At 54.2% G+C, this 17,419-nt stretch overlaps 6 protein-coding genes across 6 annotated transcripts; 2 read left to right on the top strand and 4 right to left on the bottom strand.

Annotated features, from left to right (window-relative positions):
• Window positions 1-3,270: 3,270 nt before the first annotated feature.
• Triagg1_4713 (uncharacterized protein) lies at window positions 3,271-4,705 on the bottom strand (the record flags this gene model as incomplete). The annotated part of the gene is made up of 2 exons (XM_062899147.1): window positions 3,271-4,622; window positions 4,675-4,705. 2 exons carry the CDS (start codon window positions 4,703-4,705, stop codon window positions 3,271-3,273), a joined length of 1,383 nt encoding a protein of 460 aa, XP_062756293.1.
• A 920-nt stretch (window positions 4,706-5,625) lies between these two features.
• Window positions 5,626-6,684, bottom strand: Triagg1_4712 (uncharacterized protein; the record flags this gene model as incomplete). The annotated part of the gene is made up of 1 exon (XM_062899146.1): window positions 5,626-6,684. One exon carries the CDS (start codon window positions 6,682-6,684, stop codon window positions 5,626-5,628), a length of 1,059 nt encoding a protein of 352 aa, XP_062756292.1.
• Window positions 6,685-7,684: 1,000 nt separating this feature from the next.
• On the top strand, window positions 7,685-8,808 carry Triagg1_4711 (uncharacterized protein; the record flags this gene model as incomplete). The annotated part of the gene is made up of 2 exons (XM_062899145.1): window positions 7,685-7,838; window positions 8,120-8,808. The coding sequence occupies 2 exons, from the start codon at window positions 7,685-7,687 to the stop codon at window positions 8,806-8,808; spliced, it is 843 nt and encodes a 280-aa protein (XP_062756291.1).
• Window positions 8,809-9,543: 735 nt separating this feature from the next.
• On the bottom strand, window positions 9,544-10,804 carry Triagg1_4710 (uncharacterized protein; the record flags this gene model as incomplete). The annotated part of the gene is made up of 3 exons (XM_062899144.1): window positions 9,544-10,033; window positions 10,094-10,662; window positions 10,733-10,804. The coding sequence occupies 3 exons, from the start codon at window positions 10,802-10,804 to the stop codon at window positions 9,544-9,546; spliced, it is 1,131 nt and encodes a 376-aa protein (XP_062756290.1).
• A 517-nt stretch (window positions 10,805-11,321) lies between these two features.
• Triagg1_4709 (uncharacterized protein) lies at window positions 11,322-12,662 on the top strand (the record flags this gene model as incomplete). Its single annotated transcript, XM_062899143.1, has 1 exon — window positions 11,322-12,662. One exon carries the CDS (start codon window positions 11,322-11,324, stop codon window positions 12,660-12,662), a length of 1,341 nt encoding a protein of 446 aa, XP_062756289.1.
• Window positions 12,663-13,672: 1,010 nt separating this feature from the next.
• Window positions 13,673-15,864, bottom strand: Triagg1_4708 (uncharacterized protein; the record flags this gene model as incomplete). The annotated part of the gene is made up of 3 exons (XM_062899141.1): window positions 13,673-14,530; window positions 14,603-15,452; window positions 15,605-15,864. 3 exons carry the CDS (start codon window positions 15,862-15,864, stop codon window positions 13,673-13,675), a joined length of 1,968 nt encoding a protein of 655 aa, XP_062756288.1.
• Between the last annotated feature and the right edge of the window lie 1,555 nt (window positions 15,865-17,419).

Below are 17,419 nucleotides of genomic sequence, written 5' to 3'. Positions count from 1 at the left end.
AAGCTGAGCTCGGGGTGTCGTGTGACGTGTTCGGTGCAAGTCCGGCGGTAATGGAGCTGCTATAGCTGTATTTGTAGTCGTCCAAATGTGCAGTATTCGCTGTACTCAGCAGTCGAGATGATAGAGCAGGCTGTTGGTATGGTGTTGTTTTGTCTTGGTCTTGAGGAGAGGGAAAAAAGAAGAGGAGAGAGGAGGCAATCTTATAACAATCAAGCCCAAAAAAGAAGGCGGAACGGTGCAAAAGGTTAATGGAGGCCACGGGATGCCAGTGGCTCAGGATTGGCTGCGCAAAAAAGGGCAGATGGGAAGCGGTGGAGCCGCGATTGGCGTGGCCCAATGCTTAGCGCTGGCGGTACCCCGTGCAACTGCAGTGATTACAGGCGGCGCAAGTACCTGCTACGGGCGATGCGGGCGATGGAGGTACCCGCGATGTACTGGCACTCGTGCTGGTACTGGGGCAGTGCAGCATGGCCCCGAGTAATGAATGAGTAATGCCAGCCAATGCCGGGCGGGCGAATCCGTGCGAGTTGCGAGTTTCTTTGTCCTTCTTTTTCTCGTCTTGTGTGCCCGTGTCCCCTGCAAGGTGAAATTTTTGAATCGCCACAAAAGCCCCGGGGCGTATTGCGTACGTCTGTATGTTTGTACGAGTACGAAGAAGGCACAGTACAGGATGACAAGGCATCCATGATGTGCCCTGATTGACTGGAGAAACCAGCAGGTACTCGTACCTGACCGATGGCTGCGAAGAGGCCAGTGCATCAATTGAACTCCGCCGTTCCAGTTCCCCATTCTGGACACCTCAGTCTAGCGGCAATACGGCGCAGACGAGGTACACGTAGACAATAGGATATGTCTGAGTCTGGTACGAAAAGAGTACTTCGAGTTTCCATCTCATCATGATAAATTCAAGGTTATCTGCAAGTATCCTTCAAACAACACGCAAGTACCGTGTCGCTGAGAGAAAACGCCCCCCGCCCTCGAACCCACTGGCAGGCACATTGAGGCTGTGCGACGACTTTCGCGGTACACCCGATGCAGCAACTCTGAGGTTTCCAAGCAAGTCCAGGTACACACGCTGTCACCGAGGCTTTCCACCTCCAGCAGGTTTTGGAATCGTTCAAAAATCATTAATCAGTCACAGACTAAGCATAACCTTCGTGGCTGAAAGCCTCTTTTTCCTTCTTTTTCCTGTCATTTCTACAGGTGTCGGGATTGACTCGGTTCTCTTATCCCATGGCCAAGTTAGTACCTAGGTACTCGTAGCCCTTGCATGTGTACCTACATGCATGTATCCCGCCGTCCCTCGAGCAAACTCCATCTCGTGCAACATCACATCAACAAAGCTGTCGCATGTCCATCACACACCTACTAACCTATCCAGTCGTCAATACCACAGTCCGCCATGGGTACACTGCAGAAAGTACAAGTACAAGTTTCCAGCAAAACGCAATCCCAACCCGGCGGGAATCTCGCACACCCCCGTCCGTCTTTTCTCGTGGGCGGCTATTTATCCTTGGCTTACAGAGAAACTAGGAGCAGCAGTAGCAGCTTCAACAACCATCAACCTATCCCGCTTCCTGGCCTTCCGAAGCGAGTTGTTGCATTCAAATCACCCCTCGGGAGTGGAAATAATACAAAGCAGTAGTCGAAACGATTTTCAACTAGCGAAATCCCGCAGAAGCACAACAAAAAGTCCGAATCCACTCGTTATCTTCCCCTCTCACCCATTCCATTCGCCTTTGAGACGGCGGTGCAATGAAACCAGCCACTGCATGTAAAAGGTGGAGTCTTTCTTGGGTTGTCACTGGAGACGATTTTTCTTGAATCTTCCTTTCGCGCATGATCGCCCGCCACCATAAACTTACGTATGTATATTGCTCCGTGTGTCCAGCCCGGGCCATGCGTCCCGGATCGCGGTTTGCCTCGAGGGCTGTGTCAACCGCAAGATGCCGTTTCCAGCTAGGTGATGCCCTCGTGCCTGTATCATGGTTATGGTGCATGGTATGGCGTCGGTTGCTACGCCTCAAGCACGAGCCGTTGTTGCCAGCATTGTATGTACGAGCCATCCCAGCCCTCGGCGCAATATTCCCCGAACAGGGCCCCAGCTTGTACGTTTGCGAGATGCCAATGCAATGCCCATGGAATCGGGCTTACGCTTCCCGCCTCATATACCAATCACCCTACAGTTGTCGTAGCCATGGCACAATCATAAGGTAATCATAACCTCTGCATTAAGCTTTCGACATGACAAACTCTAGGCTGAGCAGGATAGAACATTGAAACATCAGCCACGCTGCAACCTTAAAAAACTGCCTCTCTTCACCTCCGGTCCATCCAATGGGATGCCTCACAAACGTCATTCCGCAGGAACAATCACATCGAATGACTAATCCCCTGTATCCTGTTATTCAGTCACTCGATTCAGCCACACTCAGCACAAACGACTTCCCTGTGGCTGAGCCGTCAACAACATTCCCAACACCCTAGTAGTAGCACTTGATCGTTTACAACCTCATTTCGCTTAATCAAATCCCCAACGCCCATTTCCATTCTTCTTCTGCCATTCAACCTTCAAACGCCCGGCTTTCATCGTGCCGAACGTGCCGCTTTCCTTTTTCCTTGCTCTTACTCCCCCCTTGTCACTTTTAATCCCAGATCTACCAAGCCTTGATTTGTTGGACCTGGACCGTTTGCAAGCTCAGCTCGCTGTTTTTTTCTCACTTATGCTGCTGTCAAGGCGGCGAGGCGCAGCAGGCCTGTGATGATGCGTATCCTACCAGGTTGACCACGAGGCGTATGTAAGCAGGTCAATGCCATTCATTCAACTCTGATTGCTCAATTGCAATTTTTGCATTCGGGCCATGTTTATCTGTACAAGTGCGGAGTAACATGTATGGTATGGTAAATCATCAATGTGAATAAGCCAAGGTAGTATACAGGGCTGGACGTGTCCACGTTTTTCAAGCATTGCACGCGGCCAACCTCTACGGCCTGCCAACCAACGCCGTTCCGAGATCTCGATCAAAGCTTGCCAAGATCAGCCCGGCCCAAGTTCCCACTCGTCTTGCATAACAACATCTCAGCCTCGCTGCTAACCGCTACATCCCCCTCGAAGCTTCATGGGCAGAATCTCCTCGCCTCGTTCTCTCCCCCCTTTCACACGTAATAGCGCCAGCCAAGCCTCGCTCAGCCCCCAGCCCCATGGACCATGGAATCCTCGATTGTGTTCCTGCAAAGGCCCATCACCGGTTCTTCGGGCTGTCATCCGCTTCACCGTAGTTCGACACCGAGTCTGTCCACCAAGGCTTTCCTCACCCTCTCGTGAATGGCGTTCGTCTCGGTGCCCGTCAGCGTGCGCTCCAGATGGCGGTAGACGATGCGGTACGCCACGCTCTTGCGCCCCGTCTTGGGGTGGACAAACTCGTCAATGAGGCTCACGCTCTCGACCTCATCGCCCCCGATGCTGCGGACCAGCTCCATCACGTCGTTCTCGTGAAAGACGGCCTTGTCGTTGCCGCCCGCCGGCGACGTCGAGCGGATCCAAAACGACACGTCGCGGGGGCTGGGCGGGTGCTTGGAGAAGGGCACAAAGGGCTTTAGCGTGTCCAGGCTGGCCGAGACGCCCGCAAACTGCGACAGGAATCGCTCGTCCTCGGACCAGAAGAGCCGGATGTCCGGAATCTTGAACAGCAGCATGGCGATGCGGTCGATGCCGATGCCAAAGGCCCAGCCCACCTGCGATGGCACGTTGGCATTGATGTAGAGCTCCTGCTTGACCACGCCGCAGCCCAGCACCTCGAGCCAGTCGCCAGCGTAATACACCTCGAGCTCCCACGACGGGCTGGTAAAGGGAAAGTATGCCTCCACCCACCGCATCCTCAGGGGCTCATCCACAAAATCCGGGTCGTCCTTGATGGCCGCCGCCTTTGCTCTAGTGAAGATGTCGACCACCATGTTTTCCAGTGACCGCTTCAGGTGCTTGCCGAGCGCCTCAGCCTCCGCCGCCGAGTGATGAGCCTCCTGCAGTGGGTTTCGCTCAGGATGCATGGGCGGGTTGGGATCCTCCACCACCACGTCGTGCTTGGGCAGACGCTCAATATCCTCCACGACCGCCGCCGCAATGTCTCCGTCGGACACCTTGTTGCGATCCCATGACCGCGCGCCCTCCATCTGATGGAAGATTGGGTAGTGGCTTCGGTCAATGGCGTCTCGTCGATACACGTCCGCCGAGATGAGGTAGCCGTCGCTCTCGTTCGCCCTAAAGGTATCCGCCTGATGCGCGCTGGTGTGTGTCCTCAACAGCAGCTTCTCGTTGAGATAGTACGTGTCGGTGAGAGCCCGTCCAGGGTGATCCGCCGGGAATCCCAGCGAGTCAAAGTTCTGCTTTGTCGTCACCACGGGGCTGTATTCGTTGTAGTACTTGTACGTTGGCCGCGGGAAGTTGGCCTGGATGATCTGCCGCGTGATGGCGATTGGGTGGTCATTCTGGAGATGGAGACGCCTTGATGTTTTGGCGACAATGTTTCGCGGCACGTTGAACCAAGGCTTCTGTGTGGGATGAGTGTCTCCGCGGATAGTCACTGTCGATGTTGATTCTGATTCTTTAGACCCCGTTGTCGTAGCTGGTTATGTTAGATTCAAGGCTTCTTCATTAGGACCGAAAATTGAGCAGACAGCATCGTATCTCTTCCTTGTATTGCCCCATCTTACAGCAGGCAATGCGCAGAGTGAATCTAACCTTCAGAATAAAATCGATAGGCAAATCCCTGCCGCAACGTTCTTGAGCTCAAAGTGAGCTGCCGAGCTCTCAGTGACGGGCCAAGGCGGCACCGCATGCTTCCTATCCCGGCCAATGACATGGTATAAAAGAAGAAAATCAAGTACGAAATGCCTTCAATGCCTCATCCAGAGAACGGCCACAATCACCCGAATGTGTCCAGCATCGATTCAGCCGTGAAAAGCTCACTCTCATCGACCTTTCTCAAGCCGTCAAGTTTGGACGTCTAAGCTCATGCCATCCCACCAATGCCCGCTTAAACGCATATCGCCAAGTGGGGGAGCCAAAAGAGATCCGGGCTTGTTACCCTGGAGCTAGTGAGGGCTTTATGGGCACAACTATCTTGATCGCATCAACATCAACCGGATTGGCGAGATGGCCGAGTTGGTTATGGCGTCAGGTTAAGGCTACCTTAACAGCAATTCCTGGTGGAGCAATCCGCGTGGGTTCGAGTCCCACTCTCGTCAGATTCATTTTTTGTCACAGTCACCAAGAAACGGTGACCATCACTGTATCACATCGTTTTATCTTCTTTTTTTGTATATGTAATGTGTACATAGTATAAGTGTGTTTTTAGACGATATAAACCTCCCAACAACATTTTGTAGAGTTCATATGTACAGATCCAATCTCAAATATCATGACCTACCTACAAATTAGAGTTCCGAATGCTGTGCAATCCGTACCTTACTCCGAACAATGCAATCAAACGCCAGTCGCAAAACACATCATAAGTCATGCTCATGGCCTCCAACCAAGAGTCACGTAGCCTAGACTCAAGTGAAACACCCGAGGTCCCAAGTACAACAGTCCAATGCCAGCCGAGTGATTATCCCGACTGTCATCACTTAGTATTGGGAAGCATCTCGCTTCATGATGGCCTCGAGAGCAGCCTCCGGGCTAGACGCCCATATTTTCTGCGCGTGTGCACAAATCTTGAAGTGCTTCAAGAAGTTGTCTCGCGAAAACACCCTGTCCCACGGAGCGGTTGTCGCCCTCGACGGAGCCTGCCCGGGAGCCTGCCCGGCGATGCTCCTCTCACAGCCCGCACATGATATGCCATACTCGACCGTCCGGGCCCGCGGATCATAGTACGGCAGTTCGCACGACGCCATGAAATTGTGGATGGGGTCCCAAAAGGGCTGATGCTGCGAGCGTGCCGCGCTCGTGTCCAGCCGATCTCCGAATTCCTTCATGGCGGGGAAGTAAGGCACCAGCTTGACACGGCCTCTCTGGTAGGACATGCCCATCGAGTAGAGTCCCGTGGTGTAAATGCCCGGCAGCGCCTGGAACGACCGTTGCCGGCCGACTTCCGCGCGGGTGAGCCGAAACAGTCTCCGTACCTCGGCCACCGTCACCATCCTCGTCTCCGGATCCTCCTCGATACACTCGAAGCAGCAGCGGGTCCATGTGGGCAGAAAGACGAAGCCGCCAAACTTGCCGCAAAAGGTACAGTCCTGGGAGCACAGCACGCGGTAGAAATCCAGCAGGGTGACGTGAGCCGCGAGCTTCATCCGCAACAGCGCACAGTAAGCCGTCAGGCCGTAAGACACGGCCGCCTTGTACTCTTTCAGGGAGTCGACGACCTGCCGCGCCCTGAGGTTGACCCGACGAAGGTCGAAGAGCGCCTGCATGTCCATCTGACGCAGAGCCTGCAGCAGCAATTCCACCGGCAGCCGATCAAGGTCCCCCAAGCCCGCCCGAGAGACGATGGCCGACGTCAAGATGGACGACCGCACCTTGGAATGGTCGCTGGGCCAGACGTGGACAACAGACATGCCGTAGTCTCGTCGGTGGTAGCCCGTCGTCCGGATGATGGCGTCATCCTGCTCCCTCTGCAGCATTGCACGGGTCGTCTTTGGTGACGGATGCGAGAGCGAGTGGAATCCTGAACCGACCGAGGCCATGTCTTTGTCTCTGCTCTTCTTCTACCAACTCATCCAATCATCCAAGATGTAAACTCAACTCAATTCACAGCACAAGCATAATGTCAAAAATAGCGGAGCAGCACAATCAGCGAATGAAAGCGACGGGTGCAAGACGAGCACAAACACACAGGCATGGAGAGAGAAGGAAGAAAAAATCAGATGCAAGAGAACGGGGGGGCCCGAGAGCCGTGCAACAGTTTTGCTCTTCCCCCCCGCCAAGTCTTGCTTTCACCGACTTGCCTATTTGACACGGGCTTCCCATACGTAATAACGCATCAGGAGACGATGTCAACATACCACTCACGCCTGCAGGGAGCGGTGCCACGAGCCTGTTAGCACGCTTGCTAGTGATCTAGCGGATTACAGTAGCACATGCATCCATCCAATGCATTGCAGAAGCCCATCCATCTGGATGAAATAGTACCTGCGTGTAAACTGTACGCAACCAACAGAAATCCGGCTCGACATCCTCACCGCCTTTCGGCCCCGGGCGGCTGCGTTTTCTGCCAACGCCGACGTCAACGGACCGCTGCAAATTAGCCGGTCTGGATAAGAAAAATCTACGGGGCTGATAAAGTTGCTCCGTCCAAGTGCCAGCAGAATCAGACAATCCTCCAAGTATTTGCAATCAATTCACCGGCTGCAAGTAGCTGTGCCGGCTTCGCTCCTCGCCGTTTGTCCTTTCGCGCCCGTCAGATCTCAGCCCTTCCCCCCTTGCTACCCGGCTCCAGTTTTCGGATATCGTGGGACAGGAGCAAGAGCAGTACAAAGCAAGAGAGACAGAGAGAGAGAGAAAAAAGAACGGGGAACTACCTTAGGGGTGCGGAAACAGTACAAAAGCCCCCCCCGACCCAGAAACTCGGAAATAAGCAAGAAATATCACATCTTGAATGCTTCCTCAGCGGAATGTCCCTTCCGTAGCTCTCTGTCGCCTCTGTCTGAACCCTCTCGACTCGACGCTGTTGCGCAACCGGCAACGATGAGTTCAGCATCCGCAGCGCACGCGGCCGAGCCGCAGCTGCAGGCCGAAAAGAAGAAGAAGAAGCTGAGAGCGCCGGCGATGCGGTATCCCTTCTGGTTTGGAGGCAGCGCGAGCAGCTTGGCCGCCTGCGTTACGCATCCATTGGACTTGAGTATGTTGTCCCCTTTGCCTCCTTTTTTCTTGCTGCTGTTGTCCTGGCTCCATCTGCTGCGCCCTTTCAATTCCAATGCTGACCCGGTTTATGATACCATAGTCAAGGTACGGGCATTCTGACATCTGACACCAATTGCATCCTCCGATGTTCGGCGCAAAACCCCCCGTCGCGATATTCCCATGTCCCGATGCCGAATTTTCGAGAGAAAGCTTCACGTGAAACGGTCTTCTAACCCTCTCTCGAAAAAAAAAAACAGGTCCGCCTGCAAACTCGCGGAGCCGATGCGCCCAAGTCCATGAGCGGCACCTTTGTCCACGTCGTGAAGAACGATGGACCGCTCGGCCTCTACAGCGGCATCTCGGCGTCGCTGCTCCGGCAGCTCACGTACTCGACCGCCCGGTTCGGCATCTACGAGGAGGTCAAGCAGCGCTACATCGCCCGCCACGGCGGTAAAGAGCCGTCCTTCGCCGCGCTCATCGCCATGGCCGTCGGCTCGGGCTTCGTCGGCGGCATCGCCGGCAACTTTGCCGACGTGATCAACGTGCGCATGCAGCACGACGCCGCGCTGCCGCCGGCCGAGCGCCGCAACTACAAGCACGCCGTCGACGGCATGGTCCGCATGGCCAGGGAGGAGGGCGCCCTGAGCTGGTTCCGCGGCTGGCTGCCCAACAGCTGCCGCGCCGCCGTCATGACCGCCGGCCAGCTCGCCACGTACGACGCCTTCAAGCGCCTGCTGCTGGACTACACCCCGATGGGCGATACCCTCACCACGCACTTCTCCGCGTCCTTCCTGGCCGGCCTGGCTGCTGCCACGGCAACGAGCCCCATCGATGTCATCAAGACCCGTGTCATGTCCACGTCGCACAAGCAAGGCATCCTGCATCTTGTAAGAGACATCAACCGAGCCGAGGGCATCCGCTGGATGTTCAAGGGCTGGGTGCCCAGCTTCCTGCGGCTTGGCCCGTAAGTTGACAAACTCTTTCATACTCACGACATGTTCCCTCATCCACTGACCTCGACAGACACACCATTTGTACATTTGTCTTCCTAGAGATGCACCGCAAGGTATATAGAAAGGTAAAAGGCGTGGACGAGAAAGCCACATAGACAAACCGGCAGGCGAAAAATGCTTTGGGTAAAGGGGGAGAAGACCAGGCGGGAAAAAAAAATCAATCAGTCCAACGAGTGAGTGATGATGGGTGACGGGTTTGTATAAAGAAATGCGGGCGGCGTTTTGATAGATTTCTCGGCGGTTGTTTCAGTGCACATCACCTCGGCATCTCTTTTTTCCTTCATCCCTTCATTTCTTTTTCTTTTTCCCCCTTCGATTCGCATTTTTGAATTCTCTTGACGACCGAAACACCACACTCACATCACTAGGGGGACGTGGCGCCCCTGAGCTCTTTCTGGACATATCCATACATAGACAAATTGGTAGAATGAACAAACGATTGGCAAGAGGGTATCCATGGATATTATTTCAGAGTGTCTGCTTTTGTTTTGCTTTTTGCCTACATTCCTTTTTTCTTCTTCTCGGTTTTCAGAATAGAATCCGACTCACCTCTCTAATTAATACGCTGTTGGCCCCCAAAAATATTGTACAATCCAGAAGCGTGAAACCATCCTTGCTCATGCGAGATAAGAAAAATAAAATAAAATAAAAAAGAGGTTCCCAGTCATCCCATCAAACGCCCTCATCCGTTTACTGCCAGGAGTTGCCCTGGCTATAAGGTCCTGATCCGTATCCTGCGTTCGAACCGCCCGCCGCAGAGCCACCATACGACGTCGAGCTGCCGCCATACGCCGTGCCGTTTCCGTAGGCCGTTGCGCTGCCGCCGTATGAAGTGCCGCCTCCATAGGCCGTGTTTCCACCCCCGTATGCCGTATTGTTTCCGTATGGAGTTGTGTATCCGCCGTCCTGCCAAGGTGTGGTGCCGCCGTCCATGTTCATGTCGGGACTTCGCGGGCCGTCCATGTCGGTATCGTCGCCACCGTACTTCCTAGGATCGAGTCCCTTTAATAACCCTCCAATCTTTTGCTGCAATACTCGAATACCTCCTTGGATAATCAGATCCGGCTCCATAGTTCCTGATGCCTCAACTTCGAAGTAGAATCGGTTCGGCACTGCGTCAAAGTCAAAGGGCTCGCCTTCTTGAAGGGGTTCTTCCCACTGAGCATATTTGCTCTTGGGCCTAGAGCACGTGTTAGACTGCCACCCTGGCCGCCATCTCGGGAAAAAATTGTCTGCTTACCATTCCTTCTCCGGGTCAGTATTGTTTTCAAACCACATGTCGAGATGGTGTAGCTTGTTGTGAGGGTCGTATTCGAAACCAACTGCCGACGTCGGCATCCACTTTGCATGCTCCTTTGCAATGCCCTTCTTCGCAATGCACGTAATCTTGAGCTCCTGATCCTTTCGCAGCTTGGCAATCAAGCACCCCAGACCCTCTGGATCCGTAATGATGGGAGTCCCAACCGAATTCGCATGGCGCCCATCAGCAACCAGATCCCGAGCATAGACCTTCATGATTTCGTCGCTTGTGCACTTTGCGTGCAGCGTGAGGCTGACACTGCATTGCTCGCAGTACTGTTCACAGTCGCAGTCACGGGAGTAGTTGAGTTCGTTGACCCCCTTGGAGTCGAGAGGAATTAGGCCGAGTCGATGTGCGATGAACTCGTCAGCCAGAACAGAGCTGTTGACCTCGATTTCCACCAAGTCGATGGCGATTGTCGGCACTTCGGCCTGGATGATTCGTCGGAGGGCGTTGGCGAACGGCAGGTTCGTTCTTGAGAGCTCAAAGTCCACGCGTGTGCTATCGGCCTGAAGTACGGTAAAAAAACAAATGGTCAGGCCAATACTCAACCATGCAACTCATGAGACTCTGTCATACCGCTGAAATCTTGACCTGGGGCTGCTCGGGCTCCCCATCCATAGCCATCGGGTCATAATGCAAGGCGTCCATCCTGACGAAAAAAGCTGGCCGGACTCCGGCGCACGAAGGGCAATGAAGTTGGATTGATTCGATTCTTTGTTTCGATTCAGACGTTGAAGAAAGCAAGGATAAGAAATATGCAAAAGCTTGCCGTGATGAAGGGGGGGGGCAGACTCTGATGCAAAGTGCCGTCAAGAGAAAGTGAAGGAGAGTTAACAAGCCAGCAGTTCAGTTCAATGCGCAGTGTTGAGAACGCGCCCGCCATATCGATTAGGAGCAAAAGTGAGCCGGAGTATTAGTAATTCCGGCTCTTATCGGGACCTCCCCAGCATCGCGATAACGAGAAAAAAAAAATCTCCCCGCGAAAGCAATTGACAACTACAAGCCAGCAGCAGCAATTGGAGAAAGTGCTAAACTTCTGGAGCTTCTCAATCTCTTGATAAAAAATTCCGATGCCTCCCAGTTGCACCATCCGCCAAACATCAACCCCAAGCTGAATACCATCACTCTCTCACAAAACAGCAATTACAAAGGAAAACACCAAAAGATGAAGATCAAGGCCATCAGCCGATCCGTATCGGCCCACCAGCCTCCCGGCACCGACACCGTCAAGCAGCCCCGAAACCTCGACTCGGCCGTCCACCCCTTTGAGCGCGCGCGCGAGTACAAACGAGCCCTCAACGCCGTCAAGCTGGAGCGCATGCACGCCGCGCCCTTCATCGGCCAGATGGGCAGGGGCCACGTCGACGGCGTCTACTCGCTGGCAAAGGACCCCAACTCGCTCGAGCGCTTCGCCAGCGGCAGCGGCGACGGCGTCGTCAAGGTCTGGGATCTGGCCTCTAGAGAAGAAGTCTGGCACACGACGGCGCACGAGAACATCGTCAAGGGCCTCGAGTGGACGCGGGACCAGAAGCTGCTGACGTGCGCCGCCGACCGCACCGTCAAGCTCTACGACCCGTACAACACCGCCGGCGACTCGGCCGCCCCGATCTCGTCGTGGCTCGGCGCCGGCGCCTTCACCAGCCTATCGCACCACCGCTCGCGCAATGCCTTTGCCGTGGCGTCGAGCGTCATCTCCGTCTACGACCTGGAGCGGCACACGGCCGCGCCCGAGGTGCTGCACTGGCCGACGTCGACCGACACAATCACAGACGTCACCTTCAACTACGTCGAGACGTCCGTCCTCGCCTCGTGCTCCAACGACCGCTCCATCGTCGTCTACGACCTGCGCACCTCGGCCGCCGTCGCAAAGTCGGTCCTCACTTTCGCCTGCAACCGCGTCTCCTGGTCGCCCATGGAGGCCTTCAACTTCGCCGCCGCCTCCGAGGACCACAACATCTACCTCTTCGACATGCGCAAGATGGACCGCGCCCGCAACGTCCTCAAGGGCCACGTCGCCGCCGTCATGGACGTCGAGTTCTCCCCCACCGGCGAGGAGCTCGTCTCCGCCTCCTGGGACCGCACCGTCCGCCTCTGGAACCGCGACCGCGGCCACTCCCGCGACATGTACCACACAAAGCGCATGCAGCGCGTCCTCTCCGCCAAATGGACCCCCGACGCAAAGTACCTCCTCTCCGGCTCCGACGACGGCAACATCCGCCTCTGGCGCGCAAACGCCTCCCAGCGACAGGGCGTCAAGTCCGCCCGCCACCGCCAGGCCCTCGAGTACAACGACGCCCTCGTCCGCCGCTACGGACACATGCCCGAGATTGCCCGCATCAAGCGCCACCGCCACACTCCCAAGGTCGTCAAGAAGGCTGGCGAGATCAAGAACGAGGAGCTCAAGTCCATCAAGCGCCGCGAGGAGAACGAGCGGAAGCACTCGAGCAAGCAGTTCCAGGCCCGGAAAAGCGAGAGAGAAAAGATGGTCCTCGCTCGAGAAAAGTAATCATTGGTGCTTGGTTTGGGTCCTTGTTTATTTGGGATTTATATAAAAATTGGGCAAGGGAAGTTTAAAACATGGGATCTTGTCAAGATTGTTTGCATGGCACGGCGTTTTTAGGAATGGAGGATTTCTTCTGGGAGACCCAAATAATTTTTCAGTCTCAATCTGTAAAGCTAGATCTGCTGGTATCATAGTAGGGAGATCTTTTATCTGTACATTTGTTTGTTCTCATCATACTACCACAGTAAAAAAAAAGAAAACGCAATCAATTTTTCTCTTTAAACAAAACAACACACATGTGAGAGACTGCTCTTCCTCCCCTCAAAGATTACAAGTACACATAAAGACGACATCACGGCTAGACGTAAAAATCTTTTGGCAATCTGTCTTTGAAAAAAAATCATAAAAGACAAAACATATCGTCACTTTTCGTCTAGTCTTCATCGCCTAAAGCAACAACGCGGCACGCAAATCAAGTGTTGCCGATCAATCAAGTACAAAAAGAAAAGATAGAAAAGGCAACTCCATAAGCAGGCTAAAATTCCGTATTTGCCTCTTTCTTTGTCCCCCTTTAAACGCCGTAAGCTTGCCTCAAGCCGGATGAAGAACAAAAAAAAAATCTCGGGAAAACCAAGCAACAAAGAAGAAAAGTGAATCAGAGGGTGGACCCAAGGCATTACCAGCGCTCAATCACAGTACAGCTCGTGTCTGCATGTGGTCAACGAGCAATCCTCTTCCGCTCTGTAGGTTGTAAAGAGTGTAGTCGTAATGGGGTTGTCCTGTTTCTCCCTGTATAGTAACTTGCCACCCGCCGGCGTAAAAAAAAACCCTACCCTTCCACGCTTATCGTCCCAACGCCAAATTTGTTCCGTTCTTGTTGTACAACTAATGCATTGCCTGGCCTGCTTATCCCGGCGGATATCTTTAAAAAAAATTGAGAAAGAAGAAAAAGAAAAAAGGAAGAAAACAAAAGTAAGGGAAAAAGAATAGGAGAGGTGGCATGAAAGCGGGGTTTAGACGCTGCCACGAGCAGCCTTTTGAGGCTTGTAGTTGGACATCTCGTCAAACCAGCCTCGCCCTTCGTTATATCGGTAGGCGTGGAAGGCGATGCCATAAGGTTTGGGCTCAATGGAATAGAGCATGCCCAGGGGCACGTCCATGTCGGTAATGTCCTCTCGAGTCAAGTCCATGAAATAGGCCATCAGGACGCGGCAAACGGACCGGTGTCCGATGATCAGCACGTGGTCAGTGATGCGCTCAATCTCCCGCACCATGTCGCGGAGGCGGCTGATAACCTGAAGGTAGCCCTCACCGCCGACGCCCGGGTAGATGTAGTTGAGCTTGTCGTTGGCACGCTTCTTGAATTCCTCGGGGAACTTGGCCGCAATCTCGTCGTATGTCATGCCCTCGAACTGGCCCGAGTTGAGCTCGTTGAGCATTTCCCAGTTCTTGACGTCGTAGTCGTCGTCAACGTCAAAGTATTCGGCCGTCTCCACGCTGCGCTGCAGCATTGACGTCCAGACGCAAAAGTTCTTCTCGTCCAGATCGCTATACATGTCTGGATAAGGTGGAGTGTTGTCGCCTGGAAGAGGGGGAAATGACGCCTGCGCCATCTTGCTCTTCTGCTCCATGATCCACTCCTTTCGTTTGTGCGTGATGAAGCGATGGAGAGCTTGGGCATAGCAGTGGCCACGCTCGGTAAGAGCAGAGTCACCACCTAATTTGCCCAGCTCGTTGTCGATGCTTTGGCCATGGCGGGTGATCCAAATTTGGCGAGGGGCGAGGTTGAAGCTGGAAAGGTAGGTGCTGAGCCCGCCGCTTAAAAATCCCTTGAGTCTGTGCTGAATCAACTTTCGCCCAACGTCGACCATCTATAGGAGGTTAGCGAAATGATGAGATAGAGAAAGGAAAGGCTTCTGCAGCTTCTATGCCGCCCAACGTACCTGAATGTATTGCATGTCGTGATCTTCCTCGTACTCTCCAAGGGGCTCATATGCGCTGGCATAGGCGGCAACTCGCGCCTTGAAATCCGCCAGTGACTGGATCGGATCCTTATCCCGATAATCGGGGCCAGAAAGCTTCAGGCGCATATTTGCTTCAAGCAAGTCTGGATCTCTGCAGATGCTCTCGATGAACAAGATACCAAGCTTGGGTTCTCTCTGCTTAATGTGATCCACGACATGCTGTCTTCGCGCAATAGTGCTATTTGTAGCATCAAGGATACCCACGGCACCACCCTCGTTCAAAAGGTAGTCCAGGAGCTCGTCCAGGGTATCCATGGCCACCTGCTCTCGAAAAGCCGCCGCCTTTTCGTTCTTGGGGTCGAAGAATTGGGCCGATTGATCTGCATCCTGCTGTGAATCGGTTCGGTTGAGATGGAATTCCGTAGGCTCTTCTCGGTGTCGCGGGCTCAAGCAACCGCTAGGGGCCGGCAAGCCATTCAATAGAATCTCAGCAGCTTGAACCGGAGGGTCAAGGCAGTCGGGTTCTGGCGCCAGCTTGGGGTGAACGGAGACCTTGCGACCAGCCGTCTTGCGCCGCCGATTGCCCACGTTAAAGATGCGCGATTCGTGCTGCTGCCATGTTAGATAGCGTTGGAGCTTCTTCGTGATGTATGATTTTCCACGAGCCGGCAAGCCGACCATGACAATGACGAGCTTGGCGGCCACATCGCGCTGAGGTATCCGTCCATCAGGCGAAACCTTGGACCGGGTCATGCCCGGGATGTTGAGAGTCGTCGCATGCGGTCGCACTCGGGGAGTTTGGCTGCCGGAATTCTGTCGCTGAGGAGGTCTGTTGTTTTCCCGGTACATTAGCCCTGTGTTTCTTGGCGAGTGACGTAGTCGCCGTCATGGATTGAGCCTGATTTACGGTGGAGAAGGGGGAAAAAACCACCGAGCCCAGGAACAAAGGCGAACGATCAAAGGACGTTTGTAAGCACTCACATGCGTGGCGAGCTGGGAGCAGTCGAGGTGACGCTCCTCGAATACGGAGGCGTCTCTGTCAAATCATTCATAATGCGCGCGGCATTGGCCATGGCTGGAATCGGTGCGATCGGGACCGGGAGGGTGCTGTAGACATCTTTGGCGGGGGGTGGCAGCACGGCCAGATGGTGGGGATGCTCCAGTTCGGGAGAAGCGGGCGAGGTCGACGAGGGAGAGGTGGAAGGAGGCGACGGCGGTGATGAGAAGAGCCGGTTGTTCATGACAAGCTTTGCGAGTGCCGATTGCTTTGCGAGTCGTCGTCCAGCGTCTGTGTGCGAAGAGGGTGGGCAGGTAAGCAGGACGTCTCTCTCGATCTGGAGGCGCAACTCTGGCGCAAGGAAAAAAAAATTATGACGGGGCGAGACCAGGCGGGCTGGAGGGGGGGAAGAGGAGACAAACAAAAGAGCGAACCGGCGGATGCAATTAAAAGAGGGAAAAAGATGATTGGAAAGAATCGAGCCTGGAGACTGGTTGAAGCGATGGACAGGTTACACACCTTCTCTGCTGAAAGACACTGCGGAAGGCATTTGGAGAGATACAGATGCAGGATCAAGGTTGGAGAGCAAATGTAAATGCCTGTGTTTTGACGCAAACGGGGGAGAGCCTGCAAGGCTCGCACTCGCAGGGAAATAAATGGCCTGCAGCATTTGGCGCGTCCAATAGCGGGCTAGCTCGCTGCGAAACCGGCTCGTGGGCTGGATGAGTGGTGTCCAGCGTTAGCGGGCCAGGGCCCTGGAGTCAGCGGCGTTGCAGGGAGCGCGGAGCGAGTTTGGGGGTCTCTTGGAAGCCTGTGTGGCCGCAAGTACCGGTACTTGCAGCGTGAGGCTTGCTGAGGGAGGGGTGACCGGCCAGCGGACGGCGCTTGTGGCCTGGTAGAGTGGTAGAGTGGTACTAAGAGGGGCAAAAGGTACCTAGGTACAAAGTACAAGTTGCAGTCACAAGTGCAGGCACCGGTACAGGTACAAGCGCAAGTTGATAAGTTGTTGGGGTGGAGTCGGGGCTGGCACTTTGTGGTCGAATCCGGTGCGAGGAGATCGAGTCCGTTTTGAGAAAGACGGGAAGAGAATTACAGTAAGCTGGCACCTAGGCGAAACTGGACGGAAGCGTTGTGTGTGGTGTTGGTAGTGGGAGAGCGAGATGCCGTAATTATATGGCCGGCGTAAATCAAAAACGAAACGAGTCGCAGCAAGAATAAATAGAAATGGTTCCGTGGACGCTGCGTAATAAAATCTCGTTAGCATCATGCCGGCATCTGGATTGCATGAATAAATGAGATGCCAAAGGATAAGCTGGGATCCATAATAGGGCAGCGTGCTCGCGCTCGATACAAAAAATACAAAAAAAAAATCGCAGCCCACAATAAAATAACAACACAGGTGATTGATCAGGTGCGCGCGGGAGCCAAACATACGTCAGAAGCCCGTTATATGGCCACCGGAAAGGAGGCTTTGATGACGGGAGAGCAGCTGTGGCCCAGTTTGGCTGATACGAGCCGTCTCAGGATTCAGCGAGGTGAGGTGACGTTCCGGGTTGTTAGTCTGAGCCAGGGCAAGTCGATCGATAATGACGGCGAAGCTCGCTGAAGAGGACGAATGGCAGCAACAGATACTATCGTCTTTAGTATCGCCGCCGGGGGGCTGTGGACTCGTAATAAGGTACAGTGGTGAGAGTCCGTTCACGATCGGATATGTACTCCCGTACTAAAGATAGACAGCGAAACAAGGACAAGGGATGCTGTGGTTGGCTGATATCGAGCAGGCGTCTTATCTTGCAAGA

The sequence above is a fragment of the Trichoderma aggressivum genome (assembly GCF_033847375.1).
Source record: "Trichoderma aggressivum f. europaeum strain CBS 100526 chromosome Unknown scaffold_015, whole genome shotgun sequence".
NCBI classification, from domain to species: Eukaryota; Fungi; Ascomycota; class Sordariomycetes; order Hypocreales; family Hypocreaceae; genus Trichoderma; species Trichoderma aggressivum.
This window is presented reverse-complemented; position numbering and strand designations above follow the sequence as displayed.